Source organism: Strigops habroptila, chromosome 8 (genome assembly GCF_004027225.2).
Source record: "Strigops habroptila isolate Jane chromosome 8, bStrHab1.2.pri, whole genome shotgun sequence".
Taxonomy (NCBI): domain Eukaryota; kingdom Metazoa; phylum Chordata; class Aves; order Psittaciformes; family Psittacidae; genus Strigops; species Strigops habroptila.
Window position 1 is genome coordinate 63,179,002 of NC_044284.2, and position 13,076 is coordinate 63,192,077.

The 13,076-nt window shown below is 48.4% G+C and overlaps 1 protein-coding gene across 29 annotated transcripts in view; it reads right to left on the reverse strand.

The window, feature by feature from the left end:
* ERICH3 (glutamate rich 3) overlaps positions 1-11,696 on the reverse strand; it is a 33,452-nt gene extending 21,756 nt beyond the window's left edge. For 28 of the 29 annotated variants that reach the window (XM_030494370.1, XM_030494388.1, XM_030494385.1 and 25 more), the window contains exons 1-10: positions 11,448-11,696; positions 9,050-9,143; positions 8,113-8,238; positions 7,409-7,480; positions 5,540-5,668; positions 4,804-4,887; positions 4,080-4,235; positions 2,394-2,606; positions 1,563-1,743; positions 176-362 (exon numbers count right to left, since the gene is read on the reverse strand). In XM_030494370.1, the coding sequence (XP_030350230.1) occupies positions 176-362; positions 1,563-1,743; positions 2,394-2,606; positions 4,080-4,235; positions 4,804-4,887; positions 5,540-5,668; positions 7,409-7,480; positions 8,113-8,238; positions 9,050-9,143; positions 11,448-11,605 (1,400 nt within the window). In that variant the 5' untranslated portion in view covers positions 11,606-11,696. The remainder of the gene's footprint in view (positions 1-175; positions 363-1,562; positions 1,744-2,393; positions 2,607-4,079; positions 4,236-4,803; positions 4,888-5,539; positions 5,669-7,408; positions 7,481-8,112; positions 8,239-9,049; positions 9,144-11,447) is intronic. The other variant, XM_030494369.1, reaches the window with a different exon arrangement.
* Positions 11,697-13,076: the final 1,380 nt, after the last annotated feature.

Genomic DNA, 13,076 nt, shown 5'->3' on the forward strand with positions numbered 1-13,076 from the left:
GTCTCTGAGGAATAAGCTCCATTCTGCACATTTCAAGGGGCACTGAGAAACAGACCAGGTTCTACAGAGCTCTGAGGTGCCAGAGAAATGGAAAAAAACCGGAGGAAACAAGTGACAAACTCTCTAAAACTGGGGCTGCTGAGTCCTTGTGAGCAAAGTGCATTTATCTCCATACCTGTAGCAAGGAGATGCTCCCTCCACATGGAGAAACGCGAAGAATCCATGTTTGCCTCCCAGCCTGGAACACTTCTGATGCTTGTACTCACAGCAGCAGCTCAACCTGTCCACTTGTATCCCATTGAGAAAAAAGGTGAGGCTGAATGGGAAACCATGGTGCCTCTTTGAGATGAACTGAAAGGTCTCTGCAATCACAGAAAGGGTTCAGAGAAAAAGGTTGTGCTATACTGGGACTTACTTAGATAGGGCTTGGAGCAACCTGCTCTAGTGGAAGGTGTCCTGCCCGTGGCAGAGGATTGGAACTGGATGAGCTTTAAGGTCCCTTCCAACTCAAACCAGTCTGGGATTCTATAACACTGTCAGTATTGCAATGGTTGTATCTCACCTGCATCACCACTAAAGCACACAGCCTCCTGAGGTCAGGTACACGGGTTCTCAGCTGCATTAAGTAGTTGATAAAACTCTACCTCCTCCTTACACAACAGCCTTGTCTCTTTCCAACCCAGAGAATCAAGCTGGACACAAGCTGGGACAAGCAAATACATCCCAGTTTGGCCACTCACTGCTACAGTGGAACAGAGACCAGAGCTCCCGCCTCAAAAAAAGTGAACTCTTGACTTAGGAGGGTGCACATTATGCACAGAATGATCAGGATTCACAGAGCCATAAAATCATGAAATGGTTTGTGTTGGAAGGGACCATAAATCTCATCCAGTTCCAACCCCGTGCCACGGGCAGGGACACCTCCCACTAGCTCTCTGTCCTGTCTCCACAGCAGAGGTGCCCCATCGATGCACCATCTTCCACACCCAGTGAAAGTGCAAACACAGGCACAGGGGGTTCTGTAGCTGGAATGAGGGGTACAATCTGTGGAATCACTCTTCCCTGTAGGTGAAAATCTCCCAGCCATTTCCTCTTTCCAATTTCCCACAACACAAGTCACCTTCTTTTGGTGTGATGGAACTGCACTCACATAGAAGAGGTGGGAATTGGTCTCCCACTATGTACTTTTCCTTGTGGAATAATAAGCAACATCCACTGACGTTTCACAGCAAGTCAGAAACAGATAACCCCTCTTTAAGGGCAGTTCACTGCTATAACTACTTTATTAACAGTACATCTTTGTACAAAAATAATCTAAGCTAGAGCATTTTACATCAGTTCTCTAAATTCCTTCACCATAATTTGCAAAAGTAACCTCAGTCTCAATCATGAAACAGTAGATCCAGATGTAGTGTGGAGGCAGATGGTATAAAACCCCCTGGAAGCATAGATCTTGACTGAGCTCAGCTGAAATCAGTTTGATACTACATCATCAGTATTCTAGCCCCCCAAAAAAAGACATTGCCAGCGTCAATACGAGCAGCCTGATTGTCCATCCTTACCTCCTTCCAGCAGCCTGCCTTTGTAGACACAGAGGTTCTCTCCTCCACAATGCTGCTGATAGACTTTGATTTCATCCCTGTAGTCAGCATCATCATGAGATAGACGCACGCTTTTTCCCAGGAAGATCATGGTAACAAGGGCGTTGCTGCGCGGCGAGGACCTGGGCAACCCTCCAGCGGTCTGCAGCGGGAAGGACACAGAGGGTGCATCAGCCTCCGGCTCTGACACAGGTGAGCACAGAGGTGTACGTGCCACATACACGGGAGGCTTCCCGTCTGCAACACAGGCCTTGAGCTGCTTCAACTGGGAAGTGCTTGGTAATGTGCTGAAGGGCAGCAAAATGTTTTGAACTGAAAATCCATTGCATTGAGTTGCCCAAAACGTCAGGACCATGTTTCATGACCTACATTGTCCCTCCCAGTCCTGGGTTCCGACAATTGCCTTTACACGAATCAAAACTGTCTGGAGATATAGTGTAACAGATGAAGTTTTCGTACACGGAAGGCATTTCCTATATCCCTCTGAAGTTCTGGCACCAGATACAAAGAGCAGAAGCAGACTGACTAAAATGGAAGGGTTAAGTAAGAGTTCCTACAGGTTTTTGTTCAAGCACCTTTTTACCCTTCCACTGGTCAAAAACACCGAACGTTCTAGTAGAGAGAGGTGGGTGGCAGTTAGATATTTTAATAGCTATAAATTCTCTTTCTTTCAAAAATTCAGTGAATATTTATGCAAACTAGTTACACACATCTTTCAGCATTGGGCAAATACACCAGTAAGGAAGGTAATATGCCTCTACATGAACAGAAAAGCAGTCAGAGATGACTTACCTTTGTTGGAAGTTGCTCTGCATCACTGGGTGCAGCAGTGAGATGAAATCGTCTCCCTTTGGGCATCCCATTCCCCTCTGAGTTTGGGCCCCTGTTCTGCAGGCGAGGCGGCGGCACTGGCATCACATAGTTGTTGATGGCAGGGAGCTGATATGGGGATACACCAGTCACATACTCCACTGAATTCAGAAGTCTCAGCCCAGTCCTCTCCTGCTGCAAAACATTTAACCAGGTTAAACAGGTACCGAGCATAGTGAACCAACCATGCTCCGATGCTCTTTACATTTAGTAACACACACCCTTCTAGAACAATTCTTTCACTTGGTGCCTGCAGTTTTGTTCATGAAAACATTTCTGTGCTAAAACCCTTCCTTCTAATTTGCAAAGCAACAGGCAGACAGCTTGAAAAGGTCACCCTCAGATATACATATATATGATATGTATCTGGTTGAAGATGTCCCTGCTTTTTGCAGGGGGTTGGACTAGATGTCCTTTGAAGGTCACTTCTAACCCAAACTATTCTACGGTTCTGTGATTATATAACATCATCCTATGATGAGATAGATATATCTATAACATCGTAAACCATGTACTGCTTGTAACCATGCAGAGTCCTGCCCACAAGCAGGCAGAAGACTGCGCAACTCCACAGCACTGCAGCGTTCTCTCAGCACCCAAATTCCAAAGTAGCCAGAATCTTCCAGCAGTAACATCGTTTGGCATCAATTATACAAGATGTGGTTCAAAACGCGCCTTTCCCACCTGTGGTGGACGTTTAGCCCTCTTTCAAGATGAAATGCAAACAGAGGACCAGGGCCCTGAGAGGCAAGACATCTCCAGTGCAAGCGCTGCATGCTCTGGATCTGAGCTCTGTATCATCTTCAGAATCCATGACTGACTCAGCTGTACTGTCAGTAGTGGGCACTAAAGAAACTGCTTAAATCACCCATAATTTGAGTACACAGAGATAGTACTGTGTACCCAAACAAATTCTTGCAGAAAGGATCATGACCACCACAATACAGAGCAAATGCACAGCAGAAGCGAGCTATTCATACAGTGTCTGCCAGTCAATGGCTCCAGGTCACAGGTACCTTCCAAAGCCCTCCAGTCCCACAGAACCCCTAACACAAAGCTAACTACAGAATGTTTTTCTAGAACAGAAGACAAGGCCAAATCTCAGCTGAAAGTAACTGTGTGCACATCGAGATCTTATTTGGCTACTCCAACATGCTCTCATTCTCTAGACCCACTCGTGTCCTTGGGAGGAGGAATGGCAAAAAAAAGAAAGGATTTTTTTGCTACTTTGCAGCTGTAGATGAGGGTGAAAACTTGTAAGATTGTGTGAAAATATTCCTGAGTCACTAGTGTTAACCAGGTGCCTCCCTCTCTACGTAACAAAAAGTCTATGTAGAGGGAGAAAATTTTGCATGCAGAGATTTTATGCTATAAAAAGATAAGTCACCACATTTTTCCTCACTGTGATCAAGAACAGTGAGGAAAAGTAAGGCATTAGGCCAGTAAAACAATGTCTTGAAAACTAAGGGGAGGCTAAAAAGGAGGGTTTAAATGCAAGCTGATTGCCATTTGGAAGGCACGTTGCCTGCAGTAGAATTACAGTACCAAAGCAGTATTATAAAGCTGTCCCCAGCATTAGATCATTTTCAGAATGAAATGTGGCCTCACCCCAGTGGCAAACTGCTGGTCATATCCTGAAACATGGCACTTCTGGTTAGAGCTTGAAGTCTTTGTTAGAGACACCACTGTAGCACCGTTGCGGAGCGGCTGGAGGCGAGGGGGTTGCTGCATGTTTCCTGGAGCTGTATTGGGTCGCCGCGAAGTCTGGAGAAGGAAGAAGTAAACAGCCATGAAATCTCAGTGCAGTTTCCAGTGCACAGCAGCAGCAAAGAGCGAAAACCAAGAAAGCACCAATCAAGAGCTTGGGACGGGATGAGTGACTCTCAAGTACCTTCAGGAAATTACCTTTTCTAGGCTGTGCCCAAAGAGCTAGACCCCTTCAGACATACAATCATAGAATCATAGAATTGTAAGGGCTGGAAACGACCTTAAGATCATCTAGTTCCAACCCCCCTGCCATGGGCAGGGACATCTCTGAGCATTCAAAAACTGGATCATCCAAATTAACTCTTGGCCATAAACACAGGGTTTGCTACTGGCTCTTCACAGTGCAGCCCTGAAGCAAACATGAGCTCACAGAAGCTGTAGCAGTGTGCCTATTTCAGTGACTTCAGCACATGGACACTGACAGAATGCATGACACAAGCATGCCTGGGTTTGGTCAACATTCAGCATTTTTCTGGCTTTTTTATTCCATCTCTTCCCTGTATACCCTTCAGAATACCGAGATCAAATGCTATAACTGAAATGCTGTTTGGCTGAGTTAACTCACCATCCTAGAAAAGTCAGGCTCCATGGACTGGTGATGAGGAAGAGGAGGATGTCCACCACTGCAATCACAGTGTCCAGGTGCCCTCTGTGTGGAGAGGGGAAGGTCAGTCAGGACTGAAAACCTCTCTTCAGTGTGCATCAATTATTATTGAAAAGGAGAACCAGTTAAAACTGAACTATGTCTTTCACCTTTCACCTTAGACTTCAGTATCATTATATTTCAAGGGTACATCAACATTCCTTCTCTGCCCCTTAACAGACAGCAAGAGGCTTTTGAGCCAGAGCTCCAAAGCACTGCCTTCTGGAGCAAGCTTTAGTCTTACTTCACTCCTTCAGCTCTGTTTTCTGAAAGACTCCCATTGCTTTCAGGATCTTACACCATGTGTAAACTTCCCCACAGCCAACCATTCATTGACAACACTTGGAAGTACTGACACTGGCCTGACCTAGGGTGGCAAGGCACATAAAAGGGAAAGATTAAAGCAGATTTATCACAAAGCAAAGCTATTTTTTTCCAAGGTTCTGATGTTCCATTCCTGCAACATCAGCTTCTTGAGATTCCTCTTTAATGGCACAATCTTGCAAAGAGGAAATCAGCCTCAAGCGGTGAAGAATGAGGCCCTAATCTGGAACAACCAGGACAGTCAGTGCTCTAGAAGCAGCACAGATGCCCCAGGTATACCTGCACACTTCCAACTGCGTGTACCTATAGCACATGGAGCAGTGGGAAAACTCACCAGTTGTGAGTGACCAGCTGGTTCTCCAGCCACCAAAGGATGGAGCCCATAATGATATCTTGGAGCAAGTGGTGGGTGCGGGGAGTGCATAGGGCTGGCGCCTTCTACTGATCTTCTGAGCTGCTCCACCTGAAAGAACAGAAGTTAACATCTCTGAGGTACTACATACTCTAGCAGCAGTGCCTGAGCCTGCTTTCTGTCTGTCCTTCAATGGAGAGCTGTGAGATCAGCTTGTCTGACCCGAAGGAAAGGAAATCACAAGGAGAATGAGAGAGAGACGAGGGAGAAGACTTGTTCCCACCTTTGATTCATTTCCCTGTAGCCCCCTCCAGCTGCTGATCCCCCCAGACTCAGGTCATCTGCCTGTTTCTCTATATCTCCGAACTCTTGGTTTGAGTGAAGGTCTCTTCAACATGAGTGCATCCGCCACTGCCTTGCTCTGGCTGCTGCCCCTTCCTACCTTTTCTCCTCAAAAGCTCCACACTGGGCTGACTGCCCTTCTGGAAACAGATAGCTCGCTCTGTCATCCTCCCCTGCTCAGTCACCTGCTTTTCTCCTTTCATTTTAGATGAGCTACTCAGCCCAGTTCACTGAGTGTATGAGGTGAGAATTAAGTTACACTGCTAACTCCAGCCAGGTTCCTGCTCCCGGTGTGGCACCACAGCAAAGACACAGATCACTTATCTGCAGGCATCTCCCTTACACTTCTTACTGAAGGAAGTTTTGGTTTATGTTCCCAAGCTATCCAAGTCCAGCATCCCTTGGCAGGGTGCCTTGATTGCTGCTTCCACTGCGGTGACTCTCTACCAGCAGCAGTGCAGTCAGTAAACAGTGCCTTTGCAATTACCACAGTCACCAGTGGCTTTCATTTAAATCTCCTCCTTTCTTTACCTGGTGAATTGCTCAGAAATACACTCCTGAAAATGAAAAAGATTTGACATTGGTTTTCAAGTGCTCATAGCAGCAGCTCGGTTCTCCATGCGCTCTTCTCGATGCATGGAGGCTCCTGATAGAGAAATAGGATGTTGTGTGTATTTCAGCCAAGATGAGAACAAATTTTCCCATAAGTCCAAGTGACTTCATGGGGAGAAGAGCCATTGACCTCTGTGGGATTTCCATGCCTCTATCAACTACAGAATCAAGCTCTACCTACATGACACCAAAGTGAAGACTTCTGAAGCTATTTCTCATTATTCACACACTGGTTCTGCTAAATGTCATGTTAAGAGGCAAAGGACTGAAAACATGAGCTCAGTGCTCATTGTGTCTAGAATTACCAGAACTGCGGCACATGTCTTGAATTATTCATCCTGCTTCTGTTCCCTGTTTCAAAACAGAAACAGTAGAACTAGAAAAGGTAAAAAGTGACACAGTACTGAGGGGCGTGGAATGGCTCATGTATGAAAGATTCAACAGACTGAGGGTCTTCGGCTTGGAAAACTGAGAAGGAATATGAAAAAAGTATGTGAAACCACACATGCGTTGCAAAAGGAGAACGGTTATTAACTTTTTTCATAACAAGAACAATGGAGCATCAAACAGAACTGTCAGTCAGCAGATACACTAATAATTGTGCACAAATGCAAGGGAGTACCATTTCATACAACTCATCGTTAAATTCCACAGCCAAGAACACTGCAGAACCAAATAATAAGTAGATTCAAAAGGAATTAGGTGCAAGAAGGGAAGTTCCTGAACTGCTGGAGAGAGGAAGGATCATCCTCTACTTGCCGGGTTCTTGCACTTTTTCCACTCACATCAGGGATAGCACACTTGGCGCAGTGATTCTCGGGCCTGACTCATGGCTGTTATTTACCACAGGACAAGAGCGCCATGTCCTGTCAGCACTCAGGAGCAGTCAAGCCTTACCTTGACTTTCTGCACCCTCTCCTTCCTCACAGAACTTTCAAGTTTCCGTTTTATTTCCAGTTGATGATGACGCTATCAATGTAAGAGAAAGAGAAATCTCATTAATAGGCATTGTGAGATGAAAATGATGGTAGAAACACTTACTTCTGTTCTGCTTATCACCTGCCTGCTCCCTGGTCATCACACTCATTGAGCCCTGCTATAAAACTACTACTGATTCCATGCATTTGCATTACACCTGGGGATATTAACATTGACTAGGGAAAAACTGAGCATTTATAAAGTTGTAGGGACCAACTCTATTCTTGACACATACCAGGAATGTGCTGAATTTTGTACTTGGCTAAGATATGTAACTATCTTGTCCAAGATAACTCTCTTATCCAACTATTTAATTTTGACTAGAGTTTTTTTAAGCAAACGATCCCTGTGAATATCATCCAATAATGCAATGACTGCCAAAGAACAGTAAGTGAGCCAGGACAGTGTATGTTCTAATGTCACTATGGTTTAATAGTTACAGGCCAGTGAAGGTTTCACGTGGGGGACGTCAAGCACAAAGCCTGTCCTTATTCCCAGCAGGAAAGAGCCTTTCGGGGAAGCACAAGGACCCAGCTATGGCAAACAGTCCAGTATGAGTTAACAGCCACTGGCTGTCAGCAGTGAAGCAGGTGGAGGCTGATGCATGCCTGGCAAACACAAACCTCTATGTCAAGGACCTTGTGAAATATGGCGCGAGCCAGGCACTCCTGTACGTATCTCTGGTGATCCTTCCTCAGAGCATTTAGCCGGTATTCCTTCTCAGGTATTATTCTTCCACTCCTTGAGATCTGCCACAAACAAATATAATGTAACTAAAAGGGAGAGGACGGAATAAAGAATGTTTTTAACACAGTGCAATTCCCCACAAAGACAGCTTTCTCTTCCCAGGTAGCCACCACCTCTGGAACTCACCTCCCAGCACAGAGCTGGGCTTTCCCTGACCCCATGGACTCCAGCAGCCACATGAAGAGAGCGGCAGCAGCAGGCACATTTCCTGACAGTGGAGGGCTCAGCCTTACTCCTCATGGGCCATTGCCCAAGTCGGTGGAGGGGAACTGGATGCTTGCCTCCCTGCTGTGCACGGGTTGCGCTGCCTGGGCTGAACAGTCACATCCAGGAGTGCACAGCTATTGTTAGGAATGGTTCACCTTTACCAAATCCTTCAGCTTTCCATTAAACACTTTTGGAAAATAACACTGAAGCTCTTTAAAGAACTAATAGAGCCAAAGGTGTTTAGATTGATTCCACAGTTTAAAGAAACTGAGAGAATCAAGATGATTCTGTGTATCTGCAAATGGAAACACGTTGCAGAGGCAAACTCCAACAAGCACTGCAGCCCCGGTGATGGTGCACTGGGAAACGCTACGATTAAACCAACCCGGCCCCAGTCCCATCGTGACCGTGTGGCTTTGGTCTGGCACAGCATAATGCCATGTGTTTAGCTGGCTGGTCAAACTCTCACCAGTGACAACACATCCCTCTAACAAACGAACAACAGAACCACTGTGGTTTCACCTGTGCAATGGTAACAGAAGCAGAGCATGCTTTTCCTTATTCTATTCTTTTTTTTTCTCAGAAAAGGGAACTTTTCAGTCTCACCAGTCCTGATCTCTGAAGATGCCGTCTTATCCTGGTGTTGTTGAAATATCCAACCAGGTGTTTGTCTGTAAGGCTGTTGTAGGTTGCAAGAAACCTGAAATAAAATCAATACAGATGCATATAATGCCCTTGACAGCCAAATTACAACTGCTGAAGTTATAAAGAGCTACCCAAAAGTGTGCTGCACAAAATGCTGCCTTGATGAATCCCAGTGCTTTGTCAGATAAATGCCCATTGCATTATGTAAAAGGAACATCTTATGCATCTGGAAGCTTCATATCAGAAACAAGCGATGTCTACATAAGATACAGGAGCTCAGCATCAAACAGCGACCATTGCCAAGGCGCAGGGTCCAGAGAGCCTGGCCCTGGAGGTCTCCTCCGAGACTGGTAATAAGCTGGCCCTCGGCAGGTCTCCATCATGCCACACAGGTCCTGGCTGACCCCAGCTGGCACAGACCCAGCTCCCTGGCCACGGGCCCTGCAGGATACCCGAGTATACAGCATGCCAGCAGGAGCAGTGTCCCAGCACACCGGCACCCTGCCCCAGCACACGGCCAGTGCTCCATTCTGCCCTTCCGCACTGGTGACAGACACAGCGGCTTCTGCAGAGACCTGTAGGAATAACTTGGGCTGGGAGGCACCTCCAGAGGCCAGAGAATCGTAGAATCGTGGAATGGTTTGTGTTGGAAGGGACCTTAAAGCTCATCCAGTTCCAACCCCCTGCCACAGGCAGGGACACCTTCCACTACAGCAGGTTCCAACCTGGCCTTGAACATTTAGTTTTGACCAGAAGTGTCCAGAAGTGGAAGTAAGTGGCAGTAGGTCAAGTTTTTGACACTCTAAATCGATTCACATTTGTAAAACGTATGCACTCAGATGCATGGTGCTTGACACGTTCAGCTGAGCCCCAGGCTCTCCAGGCATGAGGTTTTAATCATACAACAAGGGGCTGATCTCTTCTTCCCTTTGGCTTTACTTTTAATGCCACTGTGCCTCTGTTACGTACCTTCCAATGGGGTAATTCAACAAGTGTGCTCAAGGAGAGAAAGAACAATTGAAAAATAAATAGAAGGGATCATGGGTTTGCAGGAATTCTGCCTGGGGCTTCACAGTAATCTCACAGGTTGCCTACCAGCACTAAATTAAACCTTACACAAACAGTCCAGCTTACCCTGTTGCACATGTTGGTTCAACACTGGTGCTGTAGCAACTGTTCTACGTCAATTTTCTAATCCACTCTTTGCATTTGCATTTGAAACCACCAGATCACATCAATTGTACCAAGTATTGATTTATAGTATCACCGTCAATCACATATGGAGGCAGAGGAGAAACGCAACTCAATTCCACTTCATTTACTGCCTTCCATATAATATTTCACAGACCATGTAACTAGTTAAAATGCAGCTTCCACCTGAGCACAGCAATGCAGCAACTTTAGATTCAAAGATGCCTCTTTACATGCATTGTTTTCATGTGAATTATGAACAGGCTGGTCCTCAAAAAAGCTGAGTTAAAGTTCAAAAGGGTATTGGAGGAAACAAGAAAATGTTCCGGGCCTGAACTAAGACCCATTAAACCATTGGAAAGAACTCTGGGAGTGTGCCATATTGGTACTACGCATGGGCTTGTCCCACATCCCTCTGGAGGATTCTGCACCTCTACTCTGCTCTGGTGAGAACCCCCCATGGAGTACCGCGACCAGCTCTGGAGTCCTCAGTACAGAAAAGACATGGACCTGTTCGAGAGGGTCCAGAGTAGGCCACAGGAATGATCAGAGGGCTGGAGCACCTCTCCTGCGAGGAAGGCTGAGAGCGCCAGGCTTGTTCAGCCTGCAGAAGAACTCAGATCTCCCATCTGGCAGGTTAAAGCCATTCCCCTTGTCCTGTCCCTACAGGCCCTTGTCCAAAGCCCCTCTCCAGGTTTCCTGGAGCCCCTTTAGGCACTGGAGCTGCTCTAAGGTGTCCCCTTCAGGAGCCTTCTCTTCTCCAGGCTGCCCCAGCCCAGCTCTCTCAGCCTGGCTCCAGAGCAGAGCTGCTCCAGCCCTCGCAGCAGCTCCGGGGCCTCCTCTGGCCTCGCTCCAGCAGCTCCACGTCCCTCTGGTGTTGAGGGCCACAGAAACCTTGCACGGTTCCTGCTGGGGGCATGAACCAGAGCCAGAGCACAGCCGCGGCCGGTCCCTGCGGGTCCCTCCCCGGTGCCCCCGCGCAGGCCGCGGTCCGGGCGCCCGGGCCCCGCTGTGCCGGGCCGAGGGACCCGCCGCTCCCCCAGCACGCGGACAGCCAGCCCTGCGGTCACCGGTGACCCCCCCGCCGCCATCCCCCGCTCCGGGAGCGCCGCCCCCAGCCCCAGCCGCAGCCCCGGCCCCGGCCCCAGCCCCGGCCCGCCGCACTCACCCGGGCTGCGGGCCGCTCATGGCGGCGGCTCGGGGGGCCGCGGCTCGGGGCAGGCGAGGGTCCCGGCGCCGCCGCGTCCCCGTCGCTAGGACACGGGGGGCGGGGCTCCCGCGGGGCGGGGCAGCTGCGCGGGGCGGGGCCGCTGCGGGCAGGAACATCCCGACCGCTCCTCTCCCCGCCACAGCCGGGTGCGCAGTACCGGGCGCGCCCGGACCCCCGTAACCGGGGCACGGGCAAGCCGGAGCCCTCGCCCTCAGCACAGCAGTTACAGGACTTCACACGGCCCCCACCCCATCCCTGCAGCAGCACCGGCCGCACGGCCCGGGGCTCCAGACCCGCCTCCTGCCGCAGCCTGAAGGCGCCACCGCGGCCCCCTCGCCCCTCCTGCACCTCATGTCCAGCGCTTGTTTTATTCACCCTACTTGTAGTAAAACAACCCCTTCCGTTTGTATGTACATCACATCTGGACATGAAATGTTACACTTCACAATGCGGCCCGAGTCCTGCTGCCTTATCCCTCTGGTTGCCGCTATAGAGAAGCTGATATGTAATAAAACCAGAAGAACGACCCTGACACCTTCTGGTAACAAACACCCCCGGTGCACAGACAAGCTGCTCTGGATTCCGTCGCTGATCAGCCACAAGGAAGAGGCAGCACCAAGCAGGAAAGGAGCTGCTGGACATCATAAGCCTCTCACCCCTACAATATCCCTGACCAAAGGCCAAGTTCAAATCATTAAATATTTTAAGACACATAAAGTATAAGGAAGATGTATACTTTTATATGCACATCATCTCCATGATCATACCCACTGTTAACCACTGCTCTCAACCCGCAATCTTGTACCTCATTCATATTAGACGAAGTTTTGCTTTTCCTCACAGCATTCCCAATCGGAATGGCCGATGCTCTCCACACCACCCCTGCCTCAGTCCACATTCTGCCTGAGTGAACCGGAAAAAGCACACCTTCACCTGAACCACCAGCCAAGACGCTCCTGACCCGCATCCATCCCTGCTCCAGGTGAACCATTCCTCAGCCTTCCACAGAAACGCAGCTCCCTGCTCCCACGGAAAGGGCAGCTACAAGGACACCAGCTGCCCCCCGCAGGGGCATCACACAGCCTGGAAGGATGCAGGATGAGGGATCCCCTGCCCCGGTGCCATGGAGATGTTACCACCCCCCCAGCCTGCCTCGTCCCGCTCTTGTCCACCCCAGCAACTGTTTGTACTGAAACACCAGCTTGAGATCGCAGACTCCAGAAACACTCAGTCTTCTTCCCTGGCAAAGCAGTCCATTTGGTGCAATGGTTTTAAGGTTTGTAAGAAAAAAAACAATTAAATGACTCGGTATAACAGCAAAATGACCTCACGTGTACATGTGCACAGAACAAGTAGTGCTGTGGTCCACCTCCTTTAGAAGATGGAGTGTAAGAAGTTCACAAAGCCAGTTATGAGATAAACTGCTTGAAAGGAATGAGGGCTTAGCTCAGTGATCCAGCATGTTTCTCTGTCCCACAGAGTCCTGTGTTCAGTAATGAGAATAAAAGCTTAGTATCTCAACACCATCCACCCCAGCAGAAATACAAATACTTAGATTGTAGAGGATTAATAGCAATGAAAAAAAAT